Below are 13,326 nucleotides of genomic sequence, written 5' to 3' on the forward strand. Positions count from 1 at the left end.
GCAGACGACGCTCCAGTGGCCAACAAGCCGTCCTGGTTTCTCGGGATGGAGGACTGAGGCTGTCTTCCGGAGGCGGTAACTGCTGCGCAGAGGCAGAGGGAACCTCCTCTCTGGAGGTGGCCCTGAGGTCGAGGCGCCCTTCTCACTGCCCTGGGCCTCCTAGAGAAAGCCGGCAGCTTGCACAACAAGCTCCCACTGTCTGCAGGGGCTTAAAGCCTCCTTTCTCAGGGATGTAGGGTAGGGAGAGCACACTGGGACACATCTTAGGCTACAAACACTCCAAGTTCAGAGGAGCCGAACCTGCATCTCCACCGAGCACCAAATAACTGCAAAATCCCTTTTCTTAACCAATAGTATTTTATTGTCAGTTATAAATATTTTCCATGTGTCCCCTATTTACAGTTGCAAAATAGTTTATGATATTATACCCTCACCCACCGTTCGGCCTCTTTCTATAAACTCCATGAACATTGAATAGGAAATGAAAAGCTCTTTTGGGGGCCCACCAACCTGGTTCCCCAGACTCCAAACAACCCCACACGGACAGCAGGCAACGTTGCAGCGGGTGCTACACAGTAGCAATGGGGTGGGGTGTGAGCCGACTCCCGGCGGGGTCAGGACGCCAGGCTCCTCAGGACATTGGTGATACTCCAGTGCTGGCCCGAGCACCTCTGCAGCACCAGCTGGAAGCCAAACTCTGCGCCGCTGTTCTCCTGCAGCTCCAGACAGCGCTTGGACTTGCGGTTCTGGATGGGGCCTCCCTAGGAGCCGGGGCGGAAAGTGGGGTCAGAGGGCATGCGGGAGCCTCAGGCCTAGTGGCTGGTGGGGATTACTTGTAGGTGCAGGTGTCTGGGATCCTGTGAGGCTGCGGGAGGTCTGGGGTCAGCATTCCCACGAAGCCCGAGGATCCCTGTCCTGAAGTGCTGGTCTCCTCCCTGAGACTGAACTTGTGCCTCTGTTTTCTTCACAGGCCCCTAGTTCTTTGCTGGGACAGAGGACAGAGATGCTCCGCCCCAGCTTCCGTCTGCCTGGCTGGGGTGTGGCATGCTGGTCTGCTCCTACAGCTCCCACCCCAGGGGCTGGGTCCTGCTCCCCATAAGCATGGGCTGGGGTCCTATTCTGAAAATCCTACTTCCTTGGGACCACTCCATGATTGGCCTGAATTTGAGCATCACCAGAGGCCCAGGACCTCCTGCTTTTAGGGTCCTTGCCCCCAACTGGACCTCTGGAGTCATCAGTGCTGGCCTCAACCAAACCCAGGCTCCTAGATACTATCTTAGGGCACTGGGCTCCCTTAGCCCTGGATAGTCATGGTTTCCCTCCATGCTACTGATGTCCCAGAAGGTTCTGTAGCCATGCATACTCAGTTTATGCTCAAAGCCCCTTGAAAGAAGGGAGGTTCTGCTTCTCAAAGCAGCCCCACAGCAGCAAAGAAGAAACCCCCAATTTTTGCTTTTAGTGAGATCCTTGCAGGCCTTAGACACTCGGGGGCTACTGGTTGTCACCTGGGCATCAGCTCAGACTGTGTGTCTCTGAGTTCCAAAGATGTGCTGCTCAACTGGGCTTTGGCCTCCCAAGCAGGCAGGTTCCTATAAGTGGGCCCCCTGTAGCTTAATGGTCCTTGAGTGTAGGGTCAAACTCACCTTCTCCCCAGAATCTACTCCTCCTGTGTCTCCCATCTCAGCAATAACCAGGCATTTCCACCGATGCCTCCGCCTTCTCCCCAGCATCTGATTAGGCACCAAGTCCTGCCACTTCCACCTCCCTCATGCCTTGTGCCTGTCCCTTTATCCCCATCCCGTCACACCTGCCCTGACTTGGCCCACTGTCTTCTGTCACCTGGACAACGGCACCAGCCTCCTAGCCGACCCCCGCTTTCCCCTCCAGAAGCAGGACTCTGCAGCCCACCCTCCAGCTGCCCCCGTGCCCATCCCAGCGAACAGCACTCTGTGAGAGGGGGGACGCCCACCTCTTCTGTAAGGAAGTCATCCCCAGTCGGCCGCCGCTGTCCCCATGGCGACCACTGACACCTCAAGAGAACACTGAGACTCAATTCCCACAGCTGCCTGGGAAACTGGCAGCATCTCCCGCCGCTGAGCCCTGCGACCCACCGACCCCAGGCCCCAGTGGGTATCCGGCAGAACTGTTTGCACCGGTTGTGAAACAGAATTTGTAAAAGCTCCAACCTGGAAACAACGCAAACGTCCATCAACAGTAGAATGGATAAATAACCTGTGGTTATTCACATAATGGGATACTACTCAGCACTAAAAATGAGCAAACCAGAGCTCTGCTCAATAAGGAGAAACCCCACAAATATAATGTTAGCAAAAGAAGCCAAAGAGCACATACACAGTTCTACTTGCATAAACTTTCCAAACAGGCAAAATAAGACCATAGACTTAGAGTCAGGAGTCGGGGGTGGGTATCTTGGGCAGGAGGGAGTGGAAAATGACTGACAGGAGGCAAAGGGGTGCTTCTGGGGGGTTGGGAGTGTGCTATTTCCTGACCTCGGTGGTGGGTACATGGGTGTTGGCTGTGTTTTAAATTACTGAGTTATTATTGTTTAAAATTATTTTGGTACATATGCTTGCATGTTTCTATATGTGTGTGGGTTATTCTTCAGCTAAAAAAATTGAAAACAGAAATCCAGCTCCCTCAGAAGGGACTTTGAACAGTGGGTGAAGGAGGCAGGGTGACAGAGGGCTCAGGAGTGTATGGATGTGTGTCGGGGAGCGGGGGTGCGATTCCTCATTTCCCATGGGTGCAACACGGCCCGGGGGACCGCAAAGTGCCTCAGAAGCCTTCGAGTGAGTAAAGCAGGGCCTCCTGCTGTGTCCCGACCCTAGCATCTCCCCTGAGGAGAACACAAGAACAGAGACACAGCACAGCAAAGGCAGCTCACCTGGGGCCCACAGGTGCAGCCAGAGAGAAGCCTGCAGGCGCAGGCCCAGAGGAGACAGAGGGACGACTGGCCACGGGGCAAGGGCTCACGACGGCCCCCCAGAGCCCCCATGTTGGAAGAGACGTGGGAGGCCGACTGTCACATTCTCGCCTACCAGCTGACCGAGCCCTCCTGGCTGAGCACCCTTCCTGGGCTGCTCCATCTTTGGAGCATTGTCCTCCACTTAAATCCTTGTCTGGGGGGCATCCAGCAAGGGGTTCCAAGACTGTGCCCTCGGGTTTCCACAGGGGGTCGTATCCTGCCTCTCTACCTCGTCCCTTCCCCTACGGGAAGGTGAGGCCCACGGCCGCCTGGTTCCATGCCCTACCAGGCGAAACACTCCCAGTTCCTTGTGGGACAATCTGGTTTCATTTTTCCATCCTGGTTGCCCTCCTTTGGACAAACTCCAGTTGTTTTGTATCCCTCAGAACTGACCACCACCTCGTCTCCACTGGACAAGAGGCTCCTTCGACATAGCCAAGGGATCTGCACTTTTGGTGGCTGCACCACGCTCCGGAACCCCGACGGGATGAGTGCGGAGGCCGGCCTCAAGTCGGCCCCTCACAAGCTGTGGTCCTCCTTGGGTCCTCACTCTGTCCCTCAAAGCCTGGACTTTTGAACCCAGAGGCATCCCTTGTGACGCTTGCTCTCAGCAAGGCCAGCCTGTCACTTTGCCAGGCCCAGGTTTCTGTGGCCTGAGCACTCTGCCGCCCACACCCAGGCTGGGCCGTGTCACTGGTGCTTCCTCTGTGGGCCTGGGGCCAGCCGCCCCTGACCCTCCCATACCCCTGGCAGCCTGGTCGTGTGTCCTACCCTACAACGCTGGAGTAGAGTTCAGGCAGGGTGGGAATGAAACCAGCCCAGCTCTCTAACTCACAGGGTCTGCTGGCGATTCGGGTGGTGAGACAGAAAGGGGAGAGGGCTGGATGAGGATGCTTTTCTGGTTGCCGACTGTGTGGCCTGGGGCAAAGCCGCTCTGCCCTCCTGGTTCCATCGTCTCTAGGGCCAGATCGTAATTTCTGTCCTGATGACTGAAGGATGAGCAGAAGGACTGATGGACAACCCCTTTATCGCTATAGAACAATGAATGGCTATGAGGCTATTCACAGTGTCAGGATATCTGGACTCCAGGAAAAGTGCACAACAGGCAGAAAGGGGGGCCAGACCAGGATTCTGACTGCTCAGCGTGGCCTCAAGGCCAGGCCAGGCTTTGCCAACAGTGAGGCTGCTTCAGCGGCCCCGGACCACTGAGGCTTGGAGAAACCTGTCCAAGACAGGGAGGGACTTCCGGGGAAGATGGTGGAAGAGTAAGACGCGGAGATCACCTTCCTCCCCACAGATAAACCAGAAATACAGCTACACGTGGAACAACTCCTACAGAACACCTACTGAATGCTGGCAGAAGACCTCAGACCTCCCAAAAGGCAAGAAACTCCCCACGTACCTGGGTAGGGCAAAAGAAAAAAGAATAAACAGAGACAAAAGGATAGGGACGGGACCTGTACCAGTGGGAGGGAGCCGTGAAGGAGGAAAGGTTTCCACACATTAGGAAGCCCCTTCGCGGGCGGAGACTGCGGGTGGCAGAGGGGGAAAGCTTCGGAGCCGCGGAGGAGAGCGCAGCCACCGGGGTGCGGAGGGTAAAGCGGAGAGATTCCCGCACAGAGGATCGGTGCCGACCGGCACTCACCAGCCCGAGAGGCTTGTCTGCTCACTGCTGGGGCGGGCGGGGCTGGGAGCTGAGGCTCAGGCTTCGGTCAGAGCGCAGGGAGAGGACTGGGGCTGGCGGCGTGAACACAGCCTGAAGGGGCTAATGCGCCACAGCTAGCTGGGAGGGAGTCCGGGAAAAAGTCTGGACCTGCCAAAGAGGCAAGAGACTTTTTCTTCCCTCTTTATTTCCTGGTGCGTGAGGAGAGGGGATTAAGAGCGCTGCTTAAAGGAGCTCCAGAAACGGGCGCGAGCCGCGGCTGAAAGCGCAGACCCCAGAGACAGGCGTGGGACGCTGGGGCTGCTGCTGCCACCGCCAAGAGGCCTATGTGCGAGCGCAGGTCACTGTCCCCCCCGCCCTTCTGGGAAGCCTATGCAGCCCGTCACTGCCGGGGTCCCAGGATCCAGCAACGGCTTCCCCGGGAGAGCGCACGGCACACCTCGGGCTGGTGCAACGTCACACCGGCCTCTACCGCGCCAGGCTCGCCCCGCACTCCGTGCCCCTCCCTCCCCCTGCCCTGGCCTGAGTGAGCCAGAGTCCCCGAAGCGGCTGCTCCTTTAACACTGTCCTGTCTGAGCGAAGAACAGACGCCCTCCAGTGACCTACACGCAGAGGCGGGGCCAAATCCAAAGCTGAGACCCGGGAGCTGTGAGAACAAAGAAGAGAAAGGGAAATCTCCCAGCAGCCTCAGAAGCAGCGGATTAAAGCTCCACAATCAACTTGATGTACCCTGCATCTGTGGAATACATGAATAGACAACGAATCATCCCAAATTGAGGAGCCAGGAGTCAGTGCTGTGCCTCTGAGGTGGGAGAGCCAACTTTAGGACACTGGTCCACAAGAGACCTCCCAGCTCCACATAATGTCAAACGGCGAAAATTTTCCAGAGATCTCCATCTCAACACCAGCACCCAGCTTCACTCAACGACCAGCAAGCTACAGTGCTGGACACCCTATGCCAAACAACTAGCAAGACAGGAACACAACCCCACCCATTAGCAGAGAGGCTGCCTAAAATCATAATAAGTCCACAGACACCCCAAAACACACCACCAGACGTGGACCTGCCCACCAGAAAGACAAGGTCCAGCCTCATCCACCAGAACACAGGCACTAGTCCCCTCCACCAGGAAGCCTACACAACCCACTGAACCGACCTTAGCCACTGGGGACAGACACCAAAAACAACGGGAACTACGAACCTGCAGCCTGCAAAAAGGAGACCCCAAACACAGTAACATAAGCAAAATGAGAAGACAGAAAAACACACAGCAGGAGAAGGAGCAAGATAAAAACCCACCAGACCTAACAAATGAAGAGGAAATAGGCAGTCTACCTGAAAAAGAATTCAGAATAATGATAGTAAAGATGATCCAAAATCTTGGAAATAGAATAGACAAAATGCAAGAAACAGTTAACAAGGACCTAGAAGAACTAAAGATGAATCAAGCAACGATTAGAAACATAATAATGAAATTTAAAATACTCTAGATGGGATCAATAGTAGAATAACTGAGGCAGAAGAACGGATAAGTGACATGGAAGATAAAATAGTGGAAATAACTAGTGCAGAGCAGAATAAAGAAAAAAGAATGAAAAGAACTGAGGACAATCTCAGAGACCTCTGGGACAACATCAAACGCACCAACATTCGAATTATAGGGGTTCCAGAAGAAGAAGAGAAAAAGAAAGGGACTGAGAAAATATTTGAAGAGATTATAGTTGAAAACTTCCCTAATATGGGAAAGGAAATAGTTAATCAAGTCCAGGAGGCACAGAGAGTCCCATACAGGATAAATCCAAGGAGAAATACGCCAAGACACATATTAATCAAACTGTCAAAAATTAAATACAAAGAAAACATATTAAAAGCAGCAAGGGAAAAACAACAAATAACACACAAGAGAATCCCCATAAGGTTAACAGCTGACCTTTCAGCAGAAACTCTGCAAGCCAGAAGGGACTGGCAGGACATATTTAAAGTGATGAAGGAGAAAAACCTGCAACCAAGATTACTCTACCCAGCAAGGATCTCATTCAGATTTGATGGAGAAATTAAAACGTTTACAGACAAGCAAAAGCTGAGAGAGTTCAGCACCACCAAACCAGCTTTACAACAAATGCTAAAGGAACTTCTCTAAGCAAGAAACACAACAGAAGGAAAAGACCTACAATAACGAACCCAAAACAATTAAGAAAATGGGAATAGGAACATACATATCGATAATTACCTTAAATGTAAATGGACTAAATGCTCCCACCAAAAGACACAGACTGGCTGAATGGATACAAAAACAAGACCCATATATATGCTGTCTACAAGAGACCCACTTCAGACCTAGAGACACATACAGACAAAGTAAGGGGATGGAAAAAGATATTCCATGCAAATGGAAACCAAAAGAAAGCTGGAGTAGCAATTCTCATATCAGACAAAATAGACTTTAAAATAAAGACTACTAGAAGAGACGAAGAGGGACACTACATAATGATCAAGGGATCGATCCAAGAAGAAGATATAACAATTGTAAATATTTATGCACCCAACATTGGAGCACCTCAATACATAAGGCAAATACTAACAGCCATAAAAGGGGAAATCGACAGTAACACATTCATAGTAGGGGACTTTAACACCCCACTTTCACCAATGGACAGATCATCCAAAATGAAAATAAATAAGGAAACACAAGCTTTAAATGATACATTAAACAAGATGGACTTTATAGGACATTCCATCCCAAAACAACAGAATACATATTTTTCTCAAGTGCTCATGGAACATTCTCCAGGATAGATCATATCTTGGGTCACAAATCAAGCCTTGGTAAATTTAAGAAAATTGAAATTACATCAACTATCTTTTCCGAACACAATGCTATGAGACTAGATATCAATTACAGGAGAAGATCTGTAAAAAATACAAACACATGGAGGCTAAACAATACATTACTTAATAACGAAGTGATCACTGAAGAAATCAAAGAGGAAATAAAAATATACCTAGAAACAAATGACAATGGAGACACGACGACCCAAAACCTATGGGATGCAGCAAAAGCAGTTCTAAGAGGGAAGTTTATAGCAATACAATCCCACCTTAAGAAACAGGAAACATCTCGAATAAACAACCTAAGCTTGCACCTAAAGCAATTAGAGAAAGAAGAACAAAAACACCCCAAAGTTAGCAGAAGGAAAGAAATCATAAAAATCAGATCAGAAATAAATGAAAAAGAAATGAAGGAAACGATAGCAAAGATCAATAAAACTAAAAGCTGGTTCTTTGAGAAGATAAACAAAATTGATAAACCATTAGGCAGACTCATCAAGAAAAAAAGGGAGAAGACTCAAATCAATAGAATTAGAAATGAAAAAGGAGAAGTAACAACTGACACTGCAGAAATACAAAAGATCATGAGAGATTACTACAAGCAACTCTATGCCAATAAAATGGACAACCTGGAAGAAATGGACAAATTCTTAGAAATGTACAACCTGCCAAGACTGAATCAGGAAGAAATAGAAAATATGAACAGACCAATCACAAGCACTGAAATTGAAACTGTGATAAAAAATCTTCCAACAAACAAAAGCCCAGGACCAGATGGCTTCACAGGCGAATTCTATCAAACATTTAGAGAAGAGCTAACACCTATCCTTCTCAAACTCTTCCAAAATATAGCAGAGGGAGGAGCACTCCGAAACTCATTCTACAAGGCCACCATCACCTTGATACCAAAACCAGACAAGGATGTCGCAAAGAAAGAAAACTATAGGCCAATATCAGTGATGAACATAGATGCAAAAATCCTCAACAAAATACTAGCAAACAGAATCCAACAGCACATTAAAAGGATCATACACCATGATCAAGTGGGGTTTATTCCAGGAATGCAAGGATTCTTCAATATATGCAAATCAATCAACATGATACACCATATTAACAAATTGAAGGAGAAAAACCATATGATCATCTCAATAGATGCAGGGAAAGCTTTCGACAAAATTCAACACCCATTTATGATAAAAACCCTGCAGAAAGTAGGCATAGACGGAACTTTCCTCAACATAATAAAGGCCATACATGACAAACCCACAGCCAACATCGTCCTCAATGGTGAAAAACTGAAACCATTTCCACTAAGATCAGGAACAAGACAAGGCTGCCCACTCTCACCACTCTTATTCAACATAGTTTTGGAAGTTTTAGCCACAGCAATCACAGAAGAAAAGGAAATAAAAGGAATCCAAATCGGAAAAGAAGAAGTAAAGCTGTCACTGTTTGCAGATGACATGATACTATACATAGAGAATCCTAAGGATGCTACCAGAAAACTACTAGAGCTAATCAATGAATTTGATAAAGTAGCAGGATACAAAATTAATGCACAGAAATCTCTGGCATTCCTATATACTAATGATGAAAAATCTGAAAGTGAAATCAAGAAAACACTCCCATTTACCATTGCAACAAAAAGAATAAAATATCTAGGAATAAACCTACCTAAGGAGACAAAAGACCTGTATGCAGAAAATTATAAGACACTGATGAAAGAAATTAAAGATGATACAAATAGATGGAGAGATATACCATGTTCTTGGATTGGAAGAATCAACATTGTGAAAATGACTCTACTACCCAAAGCAATCTACAGATTCAATGCAATCCCTATGAAACTACCACTGGCATTTTTCACAGAACTAGAGCAAAAAATTTCACAATTTGTATGGAAACACAAAAGACCCCGAATAGCCAAAGCAATCTTGAGAACGAAAAATGGAGCTGGAGGAATCAGACTCCCTGACTTCAGACTATACTACAAAGCTACAGTAATCAAGAGAGTATGGTACTGGCACAAAAACAGAAAGATAGATCAATGGAACAGGATAGAAAGCCCAGAGATAAACCCACGCACATATGGTCACCTTATCTTTGATAAAGGAGGCAGGAATGTACAGTGGAGAAAGGACAGCCTCTTCAATAAGTGGTGCTGGGAAAACTGGACAGGGACATGTAAAAGTATGAAATTAGATCACTCCCAAACACCATACACAAAAATAAGCTCAAAATGGATTAAAGACCTAAATGTAAGGATAGAAACTATCAAACTCTTAGAGGAAAACATAGGCAGAACACTCTATGACATAAATCACAGCAAGATCCTTTTTGGCCCACCTCCTAGTGAAATGGAAATAAAGACAAAAATAAACACATGGAACCTAATGAAACTTAAAAGCTTTTGCACAGCAAAGGAAACCATAAACAAGACCAAAAGACAACCCTCAGAATGGGAGAAAATATTTGCAAATGAAGCAACTGACAAAGGATTAATCTCCAAAATTTATAAGCAGCTCATGCAGCTCAATAACAAAAAAACAAACAACCCAATCCAAAAATGGGCAGAAGACCTAAATAGACATTTCTCCACAGAAGATATACAGACTGCCAACAAACACATGAAAGAATGCTCAACATTTTTAATAATTAGAGAAATGTACATCAAAACTACAATGAGATATCATCTCACACCAGTCAGAATGGCCATCATCAAAAAATCTAGAAACAATAAATGCTGGAGAGGGTGTGGAAAAAAGGGAACACTCTTGCACTGCTGGTGGGAATGTGAATTGGTACAGCCACTATGGAGAACAGTATGGAGGTTCCTTAACAAACTACAAATAGAACTACCATATGACCCAGCAATCCCACTACTGGGCATATACCCTGAGAAAACCATAGTTCAAAAAGTCATGTACCAAAATGTTCATAACAGCCCTATTTACAATAGCCCAGAGATGGAAACAACCTAAGTGTCCATCATCAGATGAATGGATAAAGAAGATGTGGCACATATATACAATGGAATATTACTCAGCCATAAAAAGAAACGAAATTGAGCTATTTGTAATGAGGTGGATAGACCTAGAGTCTGTCATACAGAGTAAAGTAAGTCAGAAAGAGAAAGACAAATACCGTATGGTAACCCATATATATGGAATTTAAGAAGAAAAAAAATGTCATGAAGAACCTAGGGGTAAAACGGGAATAAAGACACAGACCTACTAGAGAATGGACCTGAGGATATGGGGAGGGGGAAGGGTAAGCTGTGACAAAGCAAAAGAGAGGCATGGACATATATACACTACCAAACGTAAAATAGATAGCTAGTGGGAAGCAGCCGCATAGCACAGGGAGATCAGGTCGGTGCTTTGTGACCGCCTGGAGGGGTGGGATAGGGAGGGTGGGAGGGAGATGCAAGAGGGAGGGGATATGGGAACATATGTGTATGTATAGCTGATTCATTTTGTTATAAAGCAGAAACTAACACGCCATTGTTAAGCAATTATACTCCAATAAAGATGTAAAAAAAAAAAAAAAAAGACAGGGAGGCCACAGCCCCTCCTTCCCCGCCAGCCACTTGGGCACTGTGTCAAGGCCTAGAGAGACAGGCAGGAGCAGAGATCTCTGAGAAGTAAAGTATTTCTTCAGAGACTCAAATATGGCACTTTCCAGGCCCTACCCTGGCCCAGCTGTGCCCTCAGCACCCTAGAGACAGGAAGCACAGGGACCCTGAGGCAGAAATAGCCTGTGTGGCCTTTGGGAAGGCGGTGGAGGAAATGGAGTGAGGCCAAGAGCAGGGCTGTGAAGGAGACACAACCTCAGTGAGGGCGTCTGGGCCTGTAGGGAGGGTGGAGAATGAGGTCAAGAGAGCTCCCTCCCCAAAGGCTCTGAGAGGAGAATCTTCTAGAATAGAGTAGTAAGGCCACCTTGGAGGCCTGGTATACATCTTGGGACGTATGTGGGATACGGAGAGAGGACCCATCCCACCTTTTGGTGCTGGAGCCACTGGCCAGTCTCCCTCCCGTCTTCCTTCCTGGACCTCAACCTCTCTCACTGAGCAAACTCTGGGCTCTTGCCCCCTCTTGGCCCCCTCTCCGGCCAAATGCCATTCACCAAAATTGCAAAGGAGCCTTCCTTTCCTCGATTCAGTCCCTTCCTGGTGAACTCAGCGCCTTTGGGAGCAGCCTGGTGGTATTACTATCCTTACTTCTACCTGCAGGCTCTGGCCCTGAGGTAAAAGTAGTTACAGTCAAGGCTTATTTACCATGTCCCCGGCACTGTGTCAAATGCTTCACACACTCAATCTCAAGAGTTCTTCACAATAACCCTGAGCGGTGGAGATGATAATTATCCCCATTTTGTAGAACTGGAGACTGAGGCTCAGAGAGGTGGGGTCACATGGTCAGTCAGTGGTAGAGCCAGGCTAGGAACCTGGGAGTCTGCCCCCTTCGCTGTTCCTCACTAGGATGAGTGGGCACACCCTCCCCTCCATTTATCCCACCCCACGCCTGCCTCAAGGTAGTGGACTAGACAGAGAGCTGCTGGTGTCCCATCGCCTGGGGTGGAAGGTCATCCGAAGAGCTTCAGGGGCTCTGGGGAGTCAGGTTGGTCCAGTTCTTTTGAGAGCTCTCTGCAAAGACATGCTTTATCCATCTATCCATCCATCCAATATTTAATGAGTGCCTACCACATGCCAGCAGCAGTTCCCACCCACTGAGATACATCAGTGAATAAACAGGAGAAGATCTTTGTCTTTGTGGAGACTATATTCCAGGAGGGGGAGCAAATGGTAAATTCTATAGTGTGTTAGAGGTGCTAAGACTGTGCACAAAAATGTACAGCAGTGCTGTGGACAATGTGTCCGCTTAAAATTCATATGTTGAAGCCCTGATCCCCAGTGTGATGAGAGGTGGGGCCTTTGGGAGGTAATTAGGTCATAGGGGTGGAGCCCTCATGATGGAATTAGTGCCCTTACAAGAAGAGTCACAGGAGAGATGACCTCTTTCCCTCTGCCTCGTGAGGACACAGTGAGAAGGTGTGAGACGCCAGATCTGCTGGCACCATGATCTTGTACTTTCCAGCCTCCAGAACTGAGGGGAATAAAGGTCTGTTGTTCAAGCTTCCTAGTCTCTGGTCCTTTCTTGTTATAGCAGCGTGGATGAACTAAGACTGGGAGGCTGTGAGGGTACGGGAGTGGTGCTGAGAGCAGGAGGCTGCAGTGATCCCCCCGAGAAGATGAGAGCTGGGCAAGGACATGAACGAGGAGGAGCCCAGGTGTATCTGGGGGAGTCGTGTGCCCCAGAGTGAAGCTCCTGCACCAGCAGAGGCCTGGTGTGCGCAGGGAACAGCACGGGGCGGGGGTGGGAGATGAGGCCCAAGAGGGGAGGGAGGGGCAGGTTGTGCGAACGGACTTCGGCCGTTCACCTGGTGACAGAACGGGCCACTGCAGGGTCGGACTGACATGCTAACCGGGTCCCTCTAGCTGCTGTGTGGAACGCAGAGCCTAGGAGGAAGGAAGGAAGCAGGACCACCTGTTAGCAGGCTCTGGTCCTCACACAAGTGGGCGGGGGCTGGATGCAGGGCCCCTGACTGGCCCCGCCCTCGGTGGAGGGCACAGTCGCTTGGTTTATTAGTCCAGTCGTCTAAATGATTTGTGTAATACTTAAAACTATAGGATCTGGAAACACAATAGTTTTAATTAAAGAATTTAAATAAGGGCAATTAAACCTGGCAGGAGGGATGCCGCACCACACAGAGAGCTTAATTGGAATGGAAACCAAGTTAAGTATGGAAACAGCATCAAAAAAAAAAAAAAATGGAAAGCTGAATGTATGG

At 48.4% G+C, this 13,326-nt stretch overlaps 1 protein-coding gene across 2 annotated transcripts in view; it reads right to left on the bottom strand.

Annotated features, from left to right (window-relative positions):
* Positions 1 to 369: 369 nt before the first annotated feature.
* The window catches only part of GALNT18 (polypeptide N-acetylgalactosaminyltransferase 18), a gene marked incomplete at its 5' end in the record, with an annotated part of 342,665 nt that continues 329,708 nt past the window's right edge, over positions 370 to 13,326 (bottom strand). For both annotated transcript variants that reach the window (XM_079707503.1, XM_079707502.1), the window contains one exon: positions 370 to 761. In XM_079707503.1, the coding sequence (XP_079563629.1) occupies positions 615 to 761 (147 nt within the window). In that variant the 3' untranslated portion in view covers positions 370 to 614. The remainder of the gene's footprint in view (positions 762 to 13,326) is intronic.

The sequence above is a fragment of the Hyperoodon ampullatus genome (genome assembly GCF_949752795.1).
Source record: "Hyperoodon ampullatus genome assembly, chromosome: 7".
NCBI lineage: Eukaryota > Metazoa > Chordata > Mammalia > Artiodactyla > Ziphiidae > Hyperoodon > Hyperoodon ampullatus.